The 14,268-nt window shown below is 40.7% G+C and overlaps 2 protein-coding genes across 4 annotated transcripts in view; both read left to right on the top strand.

Moving 5' to 3' along the window:
• ehbp1 (EH domain binding protein 1) overlaps positions 1 to 4,512 on the top strand; it is a 110,967-nt gene extending 106,455 nt beyond the window's left edge. For all 3 annotated transcript variants that reach the window (XM_019888095.1, XM_019888096.1, XM_019888097.1), the window contains 2 exons: positions 2,524 to 2,638; positions 3,762 to 4,512. In XM_019888095.1, coding sequence (XP_019743654.1) covers positions 2,524 to 2,638; positions 3,762 to 3,852 — 206 coding nt within the window. In that variant the 3' untranslated portion in view covers positions 3,853 to 4,512. The remainder of the gene's footprint in view (positions 1 to 2,523; positions 2,639 to 3,761) is intronic.
• Positions 4,513 to 6,393: 1,881 nt separating this feature from the next.
• On the top strand, positions 6,394 to 14,038 carry otx1 (orthodenticle homeobox 1). Its single transcript, XM_019888089.1, has 4 exons — positions 6,394 to 7,081; positions 9,919 to 10,119; positions 11,447 to 11,598; positions 13,243 to 14,038. Exons 2-4 carry the CDS (start codon positions 10,023 to 10,025, stop codon positions 14,014 to 14,016), a joined length of 1,023 nt encoding a protein of 340 aa, XP_019743648.1. The 5' UTR covers positions 6,394 to 7,081; positions 9,919 to 10,022; the 3' UTR covers positions 14,017 to 14,038.
• Positions 14,039 to 14,268: the final 230 nt, after the last annotated feature.

Raw genomic sequence — 14,268 nt, 5'->3', positions numbered from 1 at the left:
TGGGGGGTGGGGGGGTTGCTGCATAACGTCTGCAGGGTGTTGTGTTCCTTGGCGGGTGTCTCCTTACCCAGCCTGCTCTGCTCACATCTCTCATCTCCTCTCTTTATTGTTTACCTTCCTAATGAGGGGGGCGGGACCGAGAGATGTTTGATTGACAGCACCATGCCCCCAACCCTGATCTTTCCCTCCCCAACACACACACACACACACACACACTAAGCTGCACGCACCACCTTCGGGGCTGAGAAGGAGCTCTGAAGATGATTTTTTTTTCAGCATTCCTCTCTTGTTCTTGTGGGAAGGTTTTTGGTTTTTTGTGGGTTTTTTTTTTTTTTTTTTTTGGGTCTGATTGTTTTAAACTTTCTGTACCACCGTGTTGTGAGGCAACTTTGTTGCTGAGCATTTGGGTATATTGGACACAATCTAGCTGAGAATGGCCACCGAACACCTGTAAACTATTCCTCTTTCTACACGACTTTGTCTTTTTAAATATAGAGGGAAAAACTGCCCAAAATTTGAGAAAACGTGCCGTGCGACGGACCTTTTTCACCATGTTGTGGGATGGCCTCACTGATTTTGGATTGCTGGGTCGAAGATGCATTGACCCGATGAGAACTGAGTATCACAGAACTTTTTTTTTCGACACAACGTACTCTTGATTTGTTCTTTTTCTTTCTTTAAACATAAATTGTGCAGTTTAGGGGGTTCATTTGTCACCGTTTGGCATACTGGCCGTGGATTGTGGAGGAGAACGGACACATTTGCACAAAATCGCTGTAGGGTTTACTGTGGGGTTTACATTTCTCCCTTCAGAGTAAATTGTGGGTTTTTTTGGTTTTGGGGTTTTTTTTTGGTGGGGGGGTGGCAAGCAAGAGGACAAATATTGGAACTGTGTTCATTTCGCTCAGTCCTCCACTTCAAAGTGATGACAAGGACCAATCAGGAGTCGGCTCAGACCTTTTTGGACACACACACACACACACACACACAGAGGCAACAATCAACACAACCCGTTTATTTTTAATCATGTTGGATACATGAATTGCTCAATCAATATGTCTTGAAATATAAATGGGAGGCGAGGTGCTGACGTTCAAGTTGTCTGCCAATGGGAATTTTTTGTGAGCCAATCAAATGTTTTAATTAGCGCCTCGAATGATTAGAATGGCGAGGCGGGGCACTGGCACCTGGGGCGGATGTGAGCCCCCGTGGACGCCCCACCCCCGTCCTCCTCCTCCTCCTGGGGCAAGCGGATGGGGATTTGGTTGGGGGTCCTACCTGAACCCCTGTGAGAGCCCGTGGGGGCCCCTTCCTGTTCAGACTCTGGAAACCGGAGTCAGGAGGGATGGGGGGTGGGGGGTGCCCCCACCTTTTTGTTTGGTTGCTTGTTTACAAAAAGTGGCACATGATCAGCATGTCGTTGGTGATGACTCAGTCATGTACATCAATTCGAGAAACTTCTTCCTTGCACTCCCAACACTTTTTGGCACTTGAAAAAGCCAAACCTTGTGAAAAATAATTCTGTGCTCTGATGTTTTTAAGTCACCTAAAGACCATCCTTGAAATTATTGGCAATTAAATACAATTTGTGCCAAAAATAATTTGACAAAAATAAATGCCCCCTTACATAAATGCTTCCCGTTTTCCCATGAGGGGAAAAAAAATAAAATGCAAAGAAAATACAAAGGTAATGTGAAGAAAATTTCCTAAATATGAGAAAAAAAATTACTGTTTCAGAAATTAAAAAATATATATATATATATATATTGCTTTAAAACGTACCAAACTATATAGATATAAAACATATTTTGAAAATACTACCCAAAAAAACACAAATATTACACACAGAAATTTGAACTCCAAACTTTCAGACGAAAAATGACAGTCCCTCAAAGTAGCAGCAACTCAATTCAATTCATCCCAAAATAAATTGACATCAATAAAAATGGCTCAATTTTCCACATCACGACGAAAACGTAACAAAGAATGCGTAAAGACAAGATGGAAAAGTTCACTAGTAGAACATTGGACTTAAAGAAAGGGTGCCATATTAGAATCCATCCTTCCACAAAATACTGTAGCACTCAATGGAAAAAAAAATACAAAAATGTTGGGGGGTTTTTTTCATTCGCAACTAAAGACAATTTGTGCTCAAATAAATTGACAAAAATAAACACCTCTCTTAAATAAATGCCTTCCTATGGTATGTTGGGGCCGGCGGGGGTTATTGAAAAAAATAAAAACAATATTGGATTGAAAAAATGTGCAAATATTAAACCACATTTAAACTGTAGCCCTGCAAATGGGTAGTTGTCGTTCCCTTTGACGTTTCAACATTTCACCCTCCTAGTTTCCCTTTGGTCAAACGTCCTCATGCAGTTCAACCCCAACTAATCCACTTTTCTTGATGTCCGAGCTTTTCGAGCCACCCCGCAAATGTGACGTTTGAGGGAGAGAAAAAAAAAACGCTGCCTCTTGTTGACAGTTTGTCATTGTGGTTCTTGTTGCTTTTTATGCCCTCAGACTGGCAGAAGACGGAAGCCCAGAAGCGTCGTGAACAGCTACTGCTGGACGAGCTGGTCCTTCTGGTCAACAAACGGGATGCCCTGGTCCGGGACCTGGACGCCCAGGAGAAAGAGTAAGTCGCAGGCGCACGCTAGCCCTGCTCTGATACCAAATGCTAACATCATCATCATCAACCAGCAGCAGCATCTCCTAAGCGATGAAAAAAAGTCATTCCTAGGGGAGGCGATTAGAAGTACCTTGACGACATGGGTGGGGGGGGGCCCTCTTTCCTGTCAAGACTCGAGAGATCAGTGTCGAGAGTACTGGGGTGCTCTCACCTCTTTGTTTACAAAAGTGACGATTGATCAATAAACAAGTCCTTGAAATGATTTCTTGCTACTATAGGGAGCGCGGTACATGTTATTTCCTCAAATAGTGTGTCCCTCACATTAATGGCAGGCATCTGCATGAAATTACACCAAGAACAAATGCCTGCCTCAAATAAATGGGTCTCTTTTTCATGCCAGAAAAAGAAATCGCATTTCGGAAAAACAAAACGAAGCGTAATCTGTCGTCGATGAACGAATAAACCTTTCTTCTGAGGGTGCAAAAGAGAGTCATTTATTTACAAGAGCCGTTGCGTTGATTCAAGGGAGGCATTTATTTTTGTCTTCTACCGCTCATCTTAGGGACAGACGCCATTTGAGGAATATGGTCGTTGATGGGTCTTATCGTTGCCACACCGACTTGGAAGAGGTCGCCGCTGCGCTAAATTTGCAGTTTGTTGTAAGCCAAATAGCAAAATCGCGTTTATGATTGAAGGAAGCTTTATTGTGAGATGAGTCGATTCGGGTTGATTCAGTTGCATTACGATTCGATTCGAGACGGCTGAGTTCGAGAGGGTATGATGCATTCAGTGTCTTGTTGTCCTTCCTATAGCAGGTTTCGCCAACGAAAGACGATTCGATAAGTTTGTCGATGTATTTTAAAGTGGAACAATTGGATTTGGTTCAATTTGATGCACTCACATCTTTGAAATCCAAATCAAAAATTGATTTTCCAATTCAAATCATTTTTTGTTTACCTGTTTTGTTTTTTTAATCCTTATGTTCTTTTGATTTTCTTTTTTTGACATTATTTTGATGCTTTTCATGTAATTTTGATTTTTTTGGGGGGGGGGGTTGTTTTGGCATCAACCTTAATTTTTGCTGTTTTTTTTTGCCATTTTTTGATGTTGCTCTTTGTGTCAATCATAGGGCCGAGGAGGAGGATGAGCACCTGGAGAGGACGCTGGAGCAAAACAAAGGCAAGATGGCCAAGAAAGAGGAGAAGTGCATCCTTCAGTGACAACACAACAACGTCAAGAGCAACACGAACAAAAGGATTGTACGCGTGGCGTCATGTCACCTTGTTTGGTGGTTTTACCATTTTCATGCTTTAAAAGCGGTACTTTTACGGGGATTTTTATGGGTATTGTGATGTAAACGGAAACGGTCCAGGTACAAAAATGTCTGATGTTTTGGTTTGATTTCTGATTTTGGACAGTGAGCAGGTGGAGTTTTTCAAAATCAAAAAAAGAGGCCAAAAAATTGTTTGTATCTTTTATTTCATTCACTTTGCATCTTTTTACTGTAAAAAAAAAATCTTAAATTGTCCATAACTACTTGTTCTTATTTTTTTTCTTTTGCTTGAATGCAGTTTACCAAAAAAGAAAACTTTTTTTTCTCACGAAACTTTTCTGTATATTTTCCTCATAAAAGCTTGCAAGAATATGCTTTTTTCTCTCAAAGAGTCATGCAGTCAAAGTAAAAAAAAAGTCTTATTTATTGTCCTATAAGCTGCTTGTATGTAAAACTACTATCACTTTGTTTTCCTGTTTGAATTCCTATTTATTGAGGTTTGCTTCCACGTGCATCTTCTTCTATGAGCTCTCACATTTCCACTTTTATTTATTCCACTGGCTTCAAGACCAACCTTCAATAAAGTCCTTGTACATTTCATACTCCACTTAGAGTTGCTTCCAGACTTTTTTTTTTTGCTATTAAAATTGTTTTGCTCAAGGTTTTTACATGTTCTGTAAGAAAAAGGGTGGGTTTCTTGAAAACTTTTTTTTTGTAAAATGGTGGTTGAAACATTTTTATTCGTTGAATTCTGACTAAAACTGAAATAATGGAACAAACCTTTATTCTTTTTAAGATTTATTGTGTGTAATTGTTAAAAGTGGTCCACTGAGCACAAGGATCAACTCAATTTTTCCCCATGCTGTTTAATTCCCCAGCGAGTTAACTCGTGGAATTAATTCACTTTGATTGAGCATGCGGGTCATCGTCAATTGCACCATCTCCAAATTTTTCATGAAAAAAAAAAATCTAAAATCTTCGCGAGACTTCCACAGCTCCGGTGCTCCACAGCGGCACGCTGGCGGAAGCGTAGCTGGCGAGGAGGCGCTGCGTGGCGGCCTCGTCCCACTCTTGATTCACCCCCTCCCTCCGTGTCTCTCGTAAGGAAGGCGAACAAATGAAGAGTGACAGCACACCTCTTCTTCCTCCTACTCCTCCTCTTCCTCTAACTTTCACATTATTAATCAGCCCCACTTGACTTTGTTTTATTACACTTGTCACATCAGGGATTAAAATTAATAGAATAGATGAATTAAAATGGGACAGTTGAGGGGGGAGGGCTCTTTTTTGATTGTCGACTCGGATGACGCTGTCAAAATATTTTTCTTCCGTCTCCTATTTTATTGCACAATGACACGATTATATGATTTAAATTATATTTTTAATATTTTGTAAAGTTTTGTATGAATTAATTAATTTCCACGCACATTTATCAAAGAATAAAGAATCCTTACCAGCCATTATTGAAATCTCAAAAAAAAAAAAAAAAAATCCTCTCGTACGAGTAAAAAGAATCCATATCAACACATCCATAGGCCCCACGTCCACGACCGCGTCCACTGCACTGGTGCTGCTCCATCCTGCGGATGGATTTATGGAAGTATAGATGGATGAAGGAGGGATGGAGGGAGCAACTTTTCCCTCCTCCTTCTCCTGGCCGCCTTAATCCTGAGTTTTAGCGGCTCAGAAAGGAATTCAAGCACAATTTGGGATTAGACAAATAATCTTCGGGACCAAAAAAAAAAGAGATGCCTGATTGCTTGATACTTGTAGTAGATGACTAGAAAAAAAGGAGCAACTTTAATTCCTTCTGCTTTCTTTTTGCATCATTTCCACAAATAAAGCAGGCGTTCTCACGCTGCCTGTTTTTTTTTTTAATCAGGCAATTTAGGGGGGTCTTCTACAGAATTCCAAACTAATTTCAAAAACAACCTCGCTCCTGCTTCTACTATGAAATATTTCTATTTATCATAAAGTGTGTGTGTGTGCGTTTGATTTGCGGTGAAGGTGCTCCCTTATTATTCAACTTTACGTCCTCAAATGTAATTCTAAATGGGGATTAGAACTCATTAATATTCATGAGGCTGGCCGGAGTGTATTTACGTGCATGTGAGTGTGTTGTGTGTGCTCCTCGTTGTGTGTGTTGCGGATGTAAAAAAATAAACTCCAAAACATTCATTTAATGTTTATTTCATTTTTAGACGGGAAAGACTCACTACCAAAAGCCAGGCGTATGTTAGAGCTTAATGAAAATGAAAGAAATTCGTTTGACACCACATTGCACCTGCTTAATTATATTATCGTTAAATTATTCCGTATTAACCAAAAATGTAATGCTTTCAATAAAACCGAGCATTTTTACTATTTTTAAATTGTTTTTTTTTCTTTTTTAGCAATAATATGTGCGGGAACTTTCGTTAAATAAAAGAAAAATCTTGAGTACTGAACAAGCATTTGGATGTCAAATCCTTCCAAAAATTTAAAAACAACAAAAAATGACTTAATCCTGGAGAAAAATAGAAGACCTCCAAATGAAGAGAAACTGTCCGATTTTACCACGTCTAAAAGTTAAATAAAACTAAAGAATAACATTTTAAAACTCTTTCTTGAACAATAAAGAACTGAAATCTTTTCATGGTTTTACATTTTTGGCAATCCTACAGTTTTATGTTTTTAAACGAAAACAAGCAGAGGAGGCCTTCAGAGGAAAGAAGGGAGAAGAACGAGAGGGAAAAAAAGAGAGAGAGAGGGTGAAATGGGCGTGTGTCCCTGCGTCTCTCTACTCTCTTATTGGCCGCTACGCCCATCTCTCATGCAAAAGCGGTGCTCCCATTGGCTATCGGAGGCGGGCCCGGCAGGTGTCAGCGTTCTCTTAGAGGCACTGGGCTGTTGGAAGGCCTCCATTAGCTTCACCAAAAGCTCCGCACACACACTACAACCGTAACCCATATACGCGACACTACTCTGCCCCGGGACGAAGAAGGACCCGCCAACGCCGGAGCCCCACCGGAGTCTCTTCCATAGCTTTTGTCAGCCGACATGTCGAGTGCTTTTCAAGCCGAAGGAGAGCGACTGTAGGCGGCTTGCGTCCTTTCCTACTTCCCGTTGCTGCATTTGGATACTTTGAATTCATTTCATTTGTTGGGAAGGAGAAAGAAAGACAGGAGATACACAAGGTGACTGCGAGTTTGATGACTTTTTACGAACTTTTGTTGAAAAATACGTTTTAAAAAATCTCTTGTAAATGTAAATGTAAAATATTTTCGTTCAACATGATCGTCATTAAAGTTAAGTTACGAGCTTTAAGCTCATGGAAAAAAAGGACAACAAGAAAAAAAGTGTCATTTACACAACAAAAGTAGCACAGTACATGACAAAATGGCTTTGAACTCATCTTAAAAAAAAGAAAACATGTTTATTGTTGGGTCTCAGTTGATCAGAATTGAAACGATTATCTAGCAAAAACACACACAATTGGCTTTTTTGTCTCTATATTTTCATTGTATAACGTCATTTTCATAAATTCCTTTTCTGCACATTTTTTTTCCCAAATGCGGTTTAGTTAATTGTTCATCTCACATTTTTCTTATTTCTTTATTATTGGTTCTCCGCTCATCTTAATTTTATTGATAAGCTTGTGTCAGGAAAAAAAAACGGTACCCAAGTTCATTTTCTGGTCATGTCATCCAAATGTGTCCTTGGTTTTGCATTTTGTTATTGCACACAAAATCAGCCCTTACCCATTTTTTAAAGATAATTGAAATATTATTTCGTCGCCGTTTAGCATAAAAAGCAAAAACGCCAAATACAGACCATTTTATGGCTTTTCGTTGAATTTCTTTTAAATTATAAATTAGCATTTCCCCAACATTATTGTGAATGTAGTCAATGACGTGTCCTGGGCCTCCAGTTAAAAAAACAAAACAAAACAACTGCAAAAGCCATGACAAAAACAGTCTTATAAAAACTGTGCATACATTATTTTAATGAAAAAAAAAACCCCACTGACATTTACGTATAGGTGCAATGGATCATTTTGAAAAGATGAAAGTTTTTGGGTCACAACTTTTTTTTTTGTGGTCAATTAAAGTGTGGAAGCTGAGTTGCTGCAAACGATAATGAGCGGTGGTTAATTGTTTTTGGAATTGTTTTCAATTGTTTGCTGGCTGATAAGAATGCTAAATTGGAATGGGGGACCGGCGGGGGGTGCCGTGGGGCGGGGAAGCCTCATTTGCACGCAGATGTTTTCTTGTCTGCTTTTGAGCGCAATACACGTCCGCCCTCGTCGAGAGAATTCAACGCAGTTTTGATGGCAAACGATCCCAAGCAAGCAAAATGACAATTTCTCATTGGCTGCCCCCCGCCAAAAAAAAAAACAAATCGTTGGACTTTTTTTCCTCCCCGAATCTCCTGAATTTCTTCTTCAAACATTGAGCAAATAATGTATCACTATTTAATGATTTTTAAAATGATCTCAAATATCATTCACTGATTTAATCAAATATTTATTTAGCGTCCCCCCCCCGACTAGATAATTTTTTTAAATAAACACGCGTGAGCTAGCACTGAATAGGTTCCCGTGACTGCCTTGATCGAATTAGAATCGATATAATTTCAAACACTGCTAAGAAAATAATGAGCTGTGATTTTTCTTCACAACGTATGCAATGTTTTGCTCATGCGAACTTAAAAAAACAAGCAAACCTGCATTCATGTGCATTTATTCCATGAAAGTTAACCCTTTCATTTTCAACTAAATATTAACCCCCAGTTAAAAAGAATGTATGACATGTTTTTGCACTTACTTTTGGATTTAAAAAAATATTTAAAACTTGTGAAATGCAGTTAAACACTTTATAATAACGATTATTGACAGGAACTTTTTTCCCACGAGTTTTAAGAGTAGCACTTGCACTTTTTGTTTTGCGAGTTTTGCCAGACAGACAAAAAAAGTATAATTTTTATTTGTTTTTTAGTGATTAATATTTAACCAGTAAAAAGCACTTAATTATAAATTTTACACACATTCTCACCAATAAAAGAGCTCCATGATACATTTAAATGTGATGAGCAAGATCGTTGTCAAACTCATGGCTGGGGGGCTGGAGCCAGCCCACCACCACATTTTATGATGCCCACAAAAGCAAATTAAATGGCTCCTTCAGGTTTCTTGCTAAATGGATGTGTTATTTATGGGGGATCTTCCCAAATTTCAAAATAAATGACCCAAATAAAGAGATTATAGCCTCCTTTGTCTTTCCACGTTTCTCAAACGATTCAAGGCACTATTCAGATAATTTGGGACATCGTGGTCATGATCCTCATTCCCCAAATAAATGGTTTTCAAACTCCAATCCCCAAATCAACACACACACATATATATTTTCCGTCCTTCCACATTTCTCATCAGATTCATACCACCGAAGTTCAAACTATTTGTATAATAATAATAATACATTTACATAAACGTCAACAGAGTTTAGGGGGCATCTTTGAAACAATCCTAAAACTATCATAATCACATTTTCAAAATAAAATTCCCAAAGAAGAGCTTATTTCACCTCCTATTTTTTTATCTTGATTGGTTCAAACCACCCAAACCTTCTAAAGATTAAACTCCTTTTAAGGGATATCTTGTGAATTCTTACAAATCGGTTCCAAAATTTTCGAAGAAAAAAATCATTTACCTCCTACTTGCAGGTTTATTGACTGATTCAAACCATTCCTACTTTTAAATATTGAACTCATTCTGGACATTTTGGGAACTATTCCCACTCTGATTTTCCAGAATCAGGTTCCCAGGTGAAGACAGATTTGACTTTATCTCCGTCATATTTCTACATGTTTTGAGATTCCAACTTTATAAGAGTCAACTCCCGTCAGGACAACTTCCGACCCCAAAATGTGCCAATAGTCCGCCTGTAAAAATGTGACGATCCAGCCCGAATGGCTTTCTGGAGGAAAGTTTGTGACCGTTTTTTTTTTTTTTCCTTTTCCGTGGCGGCGCCCGTAGCGAGTCGCCTCGGGCCCTCGCGTCCCGCCAAGCTGCAGCATCCCCGGGGCCGAGCGGCGAGCCAGTGGGCCGAGCTGGGCGGCGCCACAGTGAGCGCCTGTAGCATGATGTCCTACCTCAAGCAGCCTCCCTACGCCGTCAACGGCCTGGGGCTGAGCGGAGCCGCCATGGACCTGCTGCACCCCTCCGTGGGCTACCCGGGTACGCACACACGCACGCTCCTCGGTTTCTCGTTTCCCCCGTGACGTCACGCGCCGACTATTAAATATTAATTTGCTTTGGACTCGTGCGCGAACATGTACAGTTCTCTGCTTATGGACTAACGTGTCTTTGTTCCATACATGTACTCTAATGTAACTCGAGAGTTAAGGTGAAGACTTGATCGCTTTTTTTTTTAATTGATTCCTCAATTGTAAGTGCTAATTTGTTGACACTAAAACGATTTCGAGGCTTTTCCGTTCATTTTGATTGGTAATAAATTCGACGTAGTGTCAATCAAATGAAAACACTTTAATAATGCAGAAACGAAATTGGTTTACTGATGGCCCGGCAGCAGGGAGCAATAAATTGTGAAATGGCGCATTGGCACAAGAGTAGTGAATAGGTTGAAAAAAAGCTTTGATATCGTGATTAAGGTAGTGTGCGAGAGTTAATCTTTTCCTTAAAATACTCCTGAACGAAAAACAGTACAAAACTACATGTTCTCACCATTAGAGACACGACTTTACAACTTGACAATTACGAGTCCTAACACACGTCATTTCATTGGGTCTTCAATTGTCAGCGTCCTAGATTATTGATAATCAAGCCTAAAACACAATTTCTTGGCTTTTCTATTCATCTTTAGTGTCATAAAATCGTAAACATTCGTTATTTGTACACACGATGAAGGTTATCCCGTGTTTTTGGCTTTCAAAAAGTATTTAAAATATATTTTTTTCAAAGTACAAAAGTTGTACTAATTCGCTTTTGTTCTTTGTTTCTTAGTGTATTATAAAGCAAACACACACATTCGCTTGGCTTTTGCATTGATTTTTATTGTAACAATACATTGAATACTTTCAATGTTAGATAGATTATAAAGTTGTGTCCCGGACCTTTATCTTAAAAAAATACATAAAAATTGTTGCTGTAAAAATCGATGCACTGTATGCCCCCCACGTAAAAACTAAAAAAAAAAAAAAATCACACAATCGCATGAATAGTTTGAAGAAACAATGCCAACAGCTCTGGTTGATGTAAGTGCTTGACTAAAATATCAAAATGAAATTTTACGGTGTGTATTATTAGTTGCAATTTTAAAATTAAGTCCACTTGAAGAAAGTTCTTCTCAGCACACGTCTGATTAAAAAAAAGTCCGAATTTAAAAAAAGAACAAACATACAAAAACCTGAGTTTTAACACTTAAGCTTCGTGGGGATCTTTACCTGTGCTAGTCCGAATTTAAAAAAAGAACAAACATACAAAAACGTGAGTTTTAACACTAGGCTTCGTGGGGATCTTTACCTGTGCCATGTTGTATTGTTAGCGACGCCCAGGAAGCAGCGTCGTGAACGGACGACATTCACCCGATCTCAGCTCGACGTCCTGGAGGCTCTGTTTGCCAAGACCCGCTACCCTGACATCTTCATGCGGGAGGAGGTGGCTCTCAAAATCAACCTGCCAGAGTCCCGCGTCCAGGTCGGCGCATCCACCACACACACGCACTCACTTTAAAACACACATGACACTTTTTTTTTTTTTGAAGCCGGATAAATAATGACCAGATGCTATCAAGATGCTCGAAGCTAATGGGCTAATTCATTAGCCCAACAGGCGGGCTCTCTAAGTTGATTTACGAGGTCATTAATAACATTCAGTTGTCACTTCAAATCACTTTGGAGCAAATCGCATGTGTCGTCAATGACTTTGGTTTAAGTGTTCACACTTGACTTTTATCGGCCCAATTAGCGACGTTTTGAACTCGTGAGAAGAACCTAACTTGTGTGTCGCCATTTTAAGTCTGAAAAAAGTACCATTATTCAAATAGAAAATGGCGTCACGTTTTTTTTCATCTAATTATACTCAGTAAGCTGATATTGAGAATTAACAGTCATTTATGACTCACATAAATATAAACCATTCATGATTTTTCAGAGACAACCTGCAGTCAAGTGTAAGGATTTATTTGATACATTTAACATATCAGTATTGTACCAGCACCGATGTGGCTGTGTAACTTCATAAAATGCATATAAATTAAGTTGGCTGGCATTGGTATTATTTGTTTAGATTTATATGCATAAAATAGGAAGTAATGTGCTAGAGAAGATTTCTGGTGGTAATTTTGTTGTCAAGGCTGAATCAAAGAACAGACTTAACCTTGTGGTTCTCACAGGTGGTTTAACCTCCTATTTCCTGTTGGAGAAAAAAAACACACAATTTGATTTTTAAAATGTACATTTGATTAAAAAAAGAACAGCCAATGAGAGTGTGCCAAATCAACAACAAGGAAAAGGTAATTTAATAAACGTTTTGTGATGTGGTTTAGGACTAAATGAAGCCTTGAGGTGCACGAAGAGCACCCGAATACAAGGAACTCCCCTAAAAATATAAAATGAAAATATATATTGGATGGAAAAAAATAAATGTGCAACAAATTATTTATTTATTATTATTGTTATTATGAAAGCTCACTAGATGAATAAGATATGTTGCATAACAGTGCTGTTTTTTTTTTTTCTGACTTCTCTCCAGAGAGTAGTCTCGTTGGTTGGCAGGGTTTAACACACAAATTGAAGCCGAGGTGTTTAGTAGGCTGTAGGGCCTGTAATACCTGTCGAAAAAGCAAAACACATTTGATGGTGGGGAAAAAAAAGTACATAGCTGACAACAAAAAAAACAAAACACCTGCTCAATGGATCCGTGAAAAAGTTGTGTTCAAGTAATGAATATTCCCTAAATTCTTTCCAGAAGAATAAGTGCATAAACCATGTCGGCTGCAGGCTTCTCTCCACAATTTGATTATTGAACTATACATTGGATGAAAAAAAGTACATTGGCATTAAAAAAACAATCATAAAACACAGCCAAATTGATAGAAGCAAAGTTTAATGTTGTTGAGGTTTCTGACTTAGTCCATGTAAGCCTCTAAATGCCAGAGGAATAAAGAAGTGCTTATTTTAAAGACATCACTTCTACTATTCTCTCTCTCCCTCTAGTAGACCCCCGTTAGTCCGGGAACCCCAGGTTGAGAACCACTGGTTCCAGAATGTTTCTAGTGAAGGAATTGCTCCTCATTTTCCCCACGCAGAAAGTGCGTTAAGGTGTTGTGTGCGTTTCCAGGTGTGGTTCAAGAACCGTCGGGCCAAGTGTCGTCAGCAGCAGCAGAGCGGCGGGGGTGCCAAGGCGCGGCCCCCCAAGAAGAAATCGTCCCCGGCGCGAGAGAGCACGGGTTCGGAGAGCAGCGGTCAGTTCACGCCGCCCGCAGTCTCCAGCACGGGTTCGTCCTCATCCTCGTCGGCGGCATCCAATCACGCGGCGGCGGCGCTGAGCAGCAGCGCGGCTCCGTCCATCAGCACCGTGTCGTCCATCTGGAGCCCCGCCATCTCCCCGGGTAATGCCCCCGCTCCGGCCGCTGCCCCCTCGGCCGCCCCGCTCCCCGAACCCGGCCCGCCCTCCAACGCCTCCTGCATGCAGCGCTCCATGTCGGGATCGGCCACCGCCGCCACCTCGTACCCGATCTCCTACAACCAGACGGCGGGCTACGGCCAGGGCTACCCGGCTCCTTCCGGCTCCTACTTTGGGGGCGTGGACTGCGGCTCCTACCTGGCACCCATGCACTCCCACCACCACCAGCTCAGCCCCATGGCCGCCTCATCCATGTCGGCCCACCCGCACCACCACATCGGCCAGTCCTCAGGACACCCCCACCACCACCACCCGCACCATCACCATCACCCGCATCAGGCCTACGGAGGCTCCGGACTGGCCTTCAACTCGTCCGACTGCCTGGATTACAAAGAGCAGACGGCTGCCTCATCCTGGAAACTCAACTTCAATGCTTCAGACTGCTTGGACTATAAAGACCAGACCTCATGGAGGTTCCAAGTCTTGTGATAGCCGAGTTTTATTATCCCCCGAGAAAAAAAGCAGCCGGAGCGCTTGGAGCCTGAGCGCTCGGGAGATGGAGCATTCGGGAGCTGGACCACACTTGACTCTGAACATTCTTGGTCCGGAGCATGTTTTGCTACGTTTGTAAGAAGGTGCGTTTGGGAGCCGGAGTGCTGGGGAACCCAAATTCCCGGGAGCCAAAGCATCCAGAAGCCAGAGCCCAGAACTCGATGAGCCGGAATGCTTCTGCTTCATGGT

This window comes from Hippocampus comes, unplaced genomic scaffold (assembly GCF_001891065.2).
Source record: "Hippocampus comes isolate QL1 unplaced genomic scaffold, H_comes_QL1_v1.1 scaffold136, whole genome shotgun sequence".
Lineage (NCBI taxonomy): Eukaryota > Metazoa > Chordata > Actinopteri > Syngnathiformes > Syngnathidae > Hippocampus > Hippocampus comes.
This window is presented reverse-complemented; position numbering and strand designations above follow the sequence as displayed.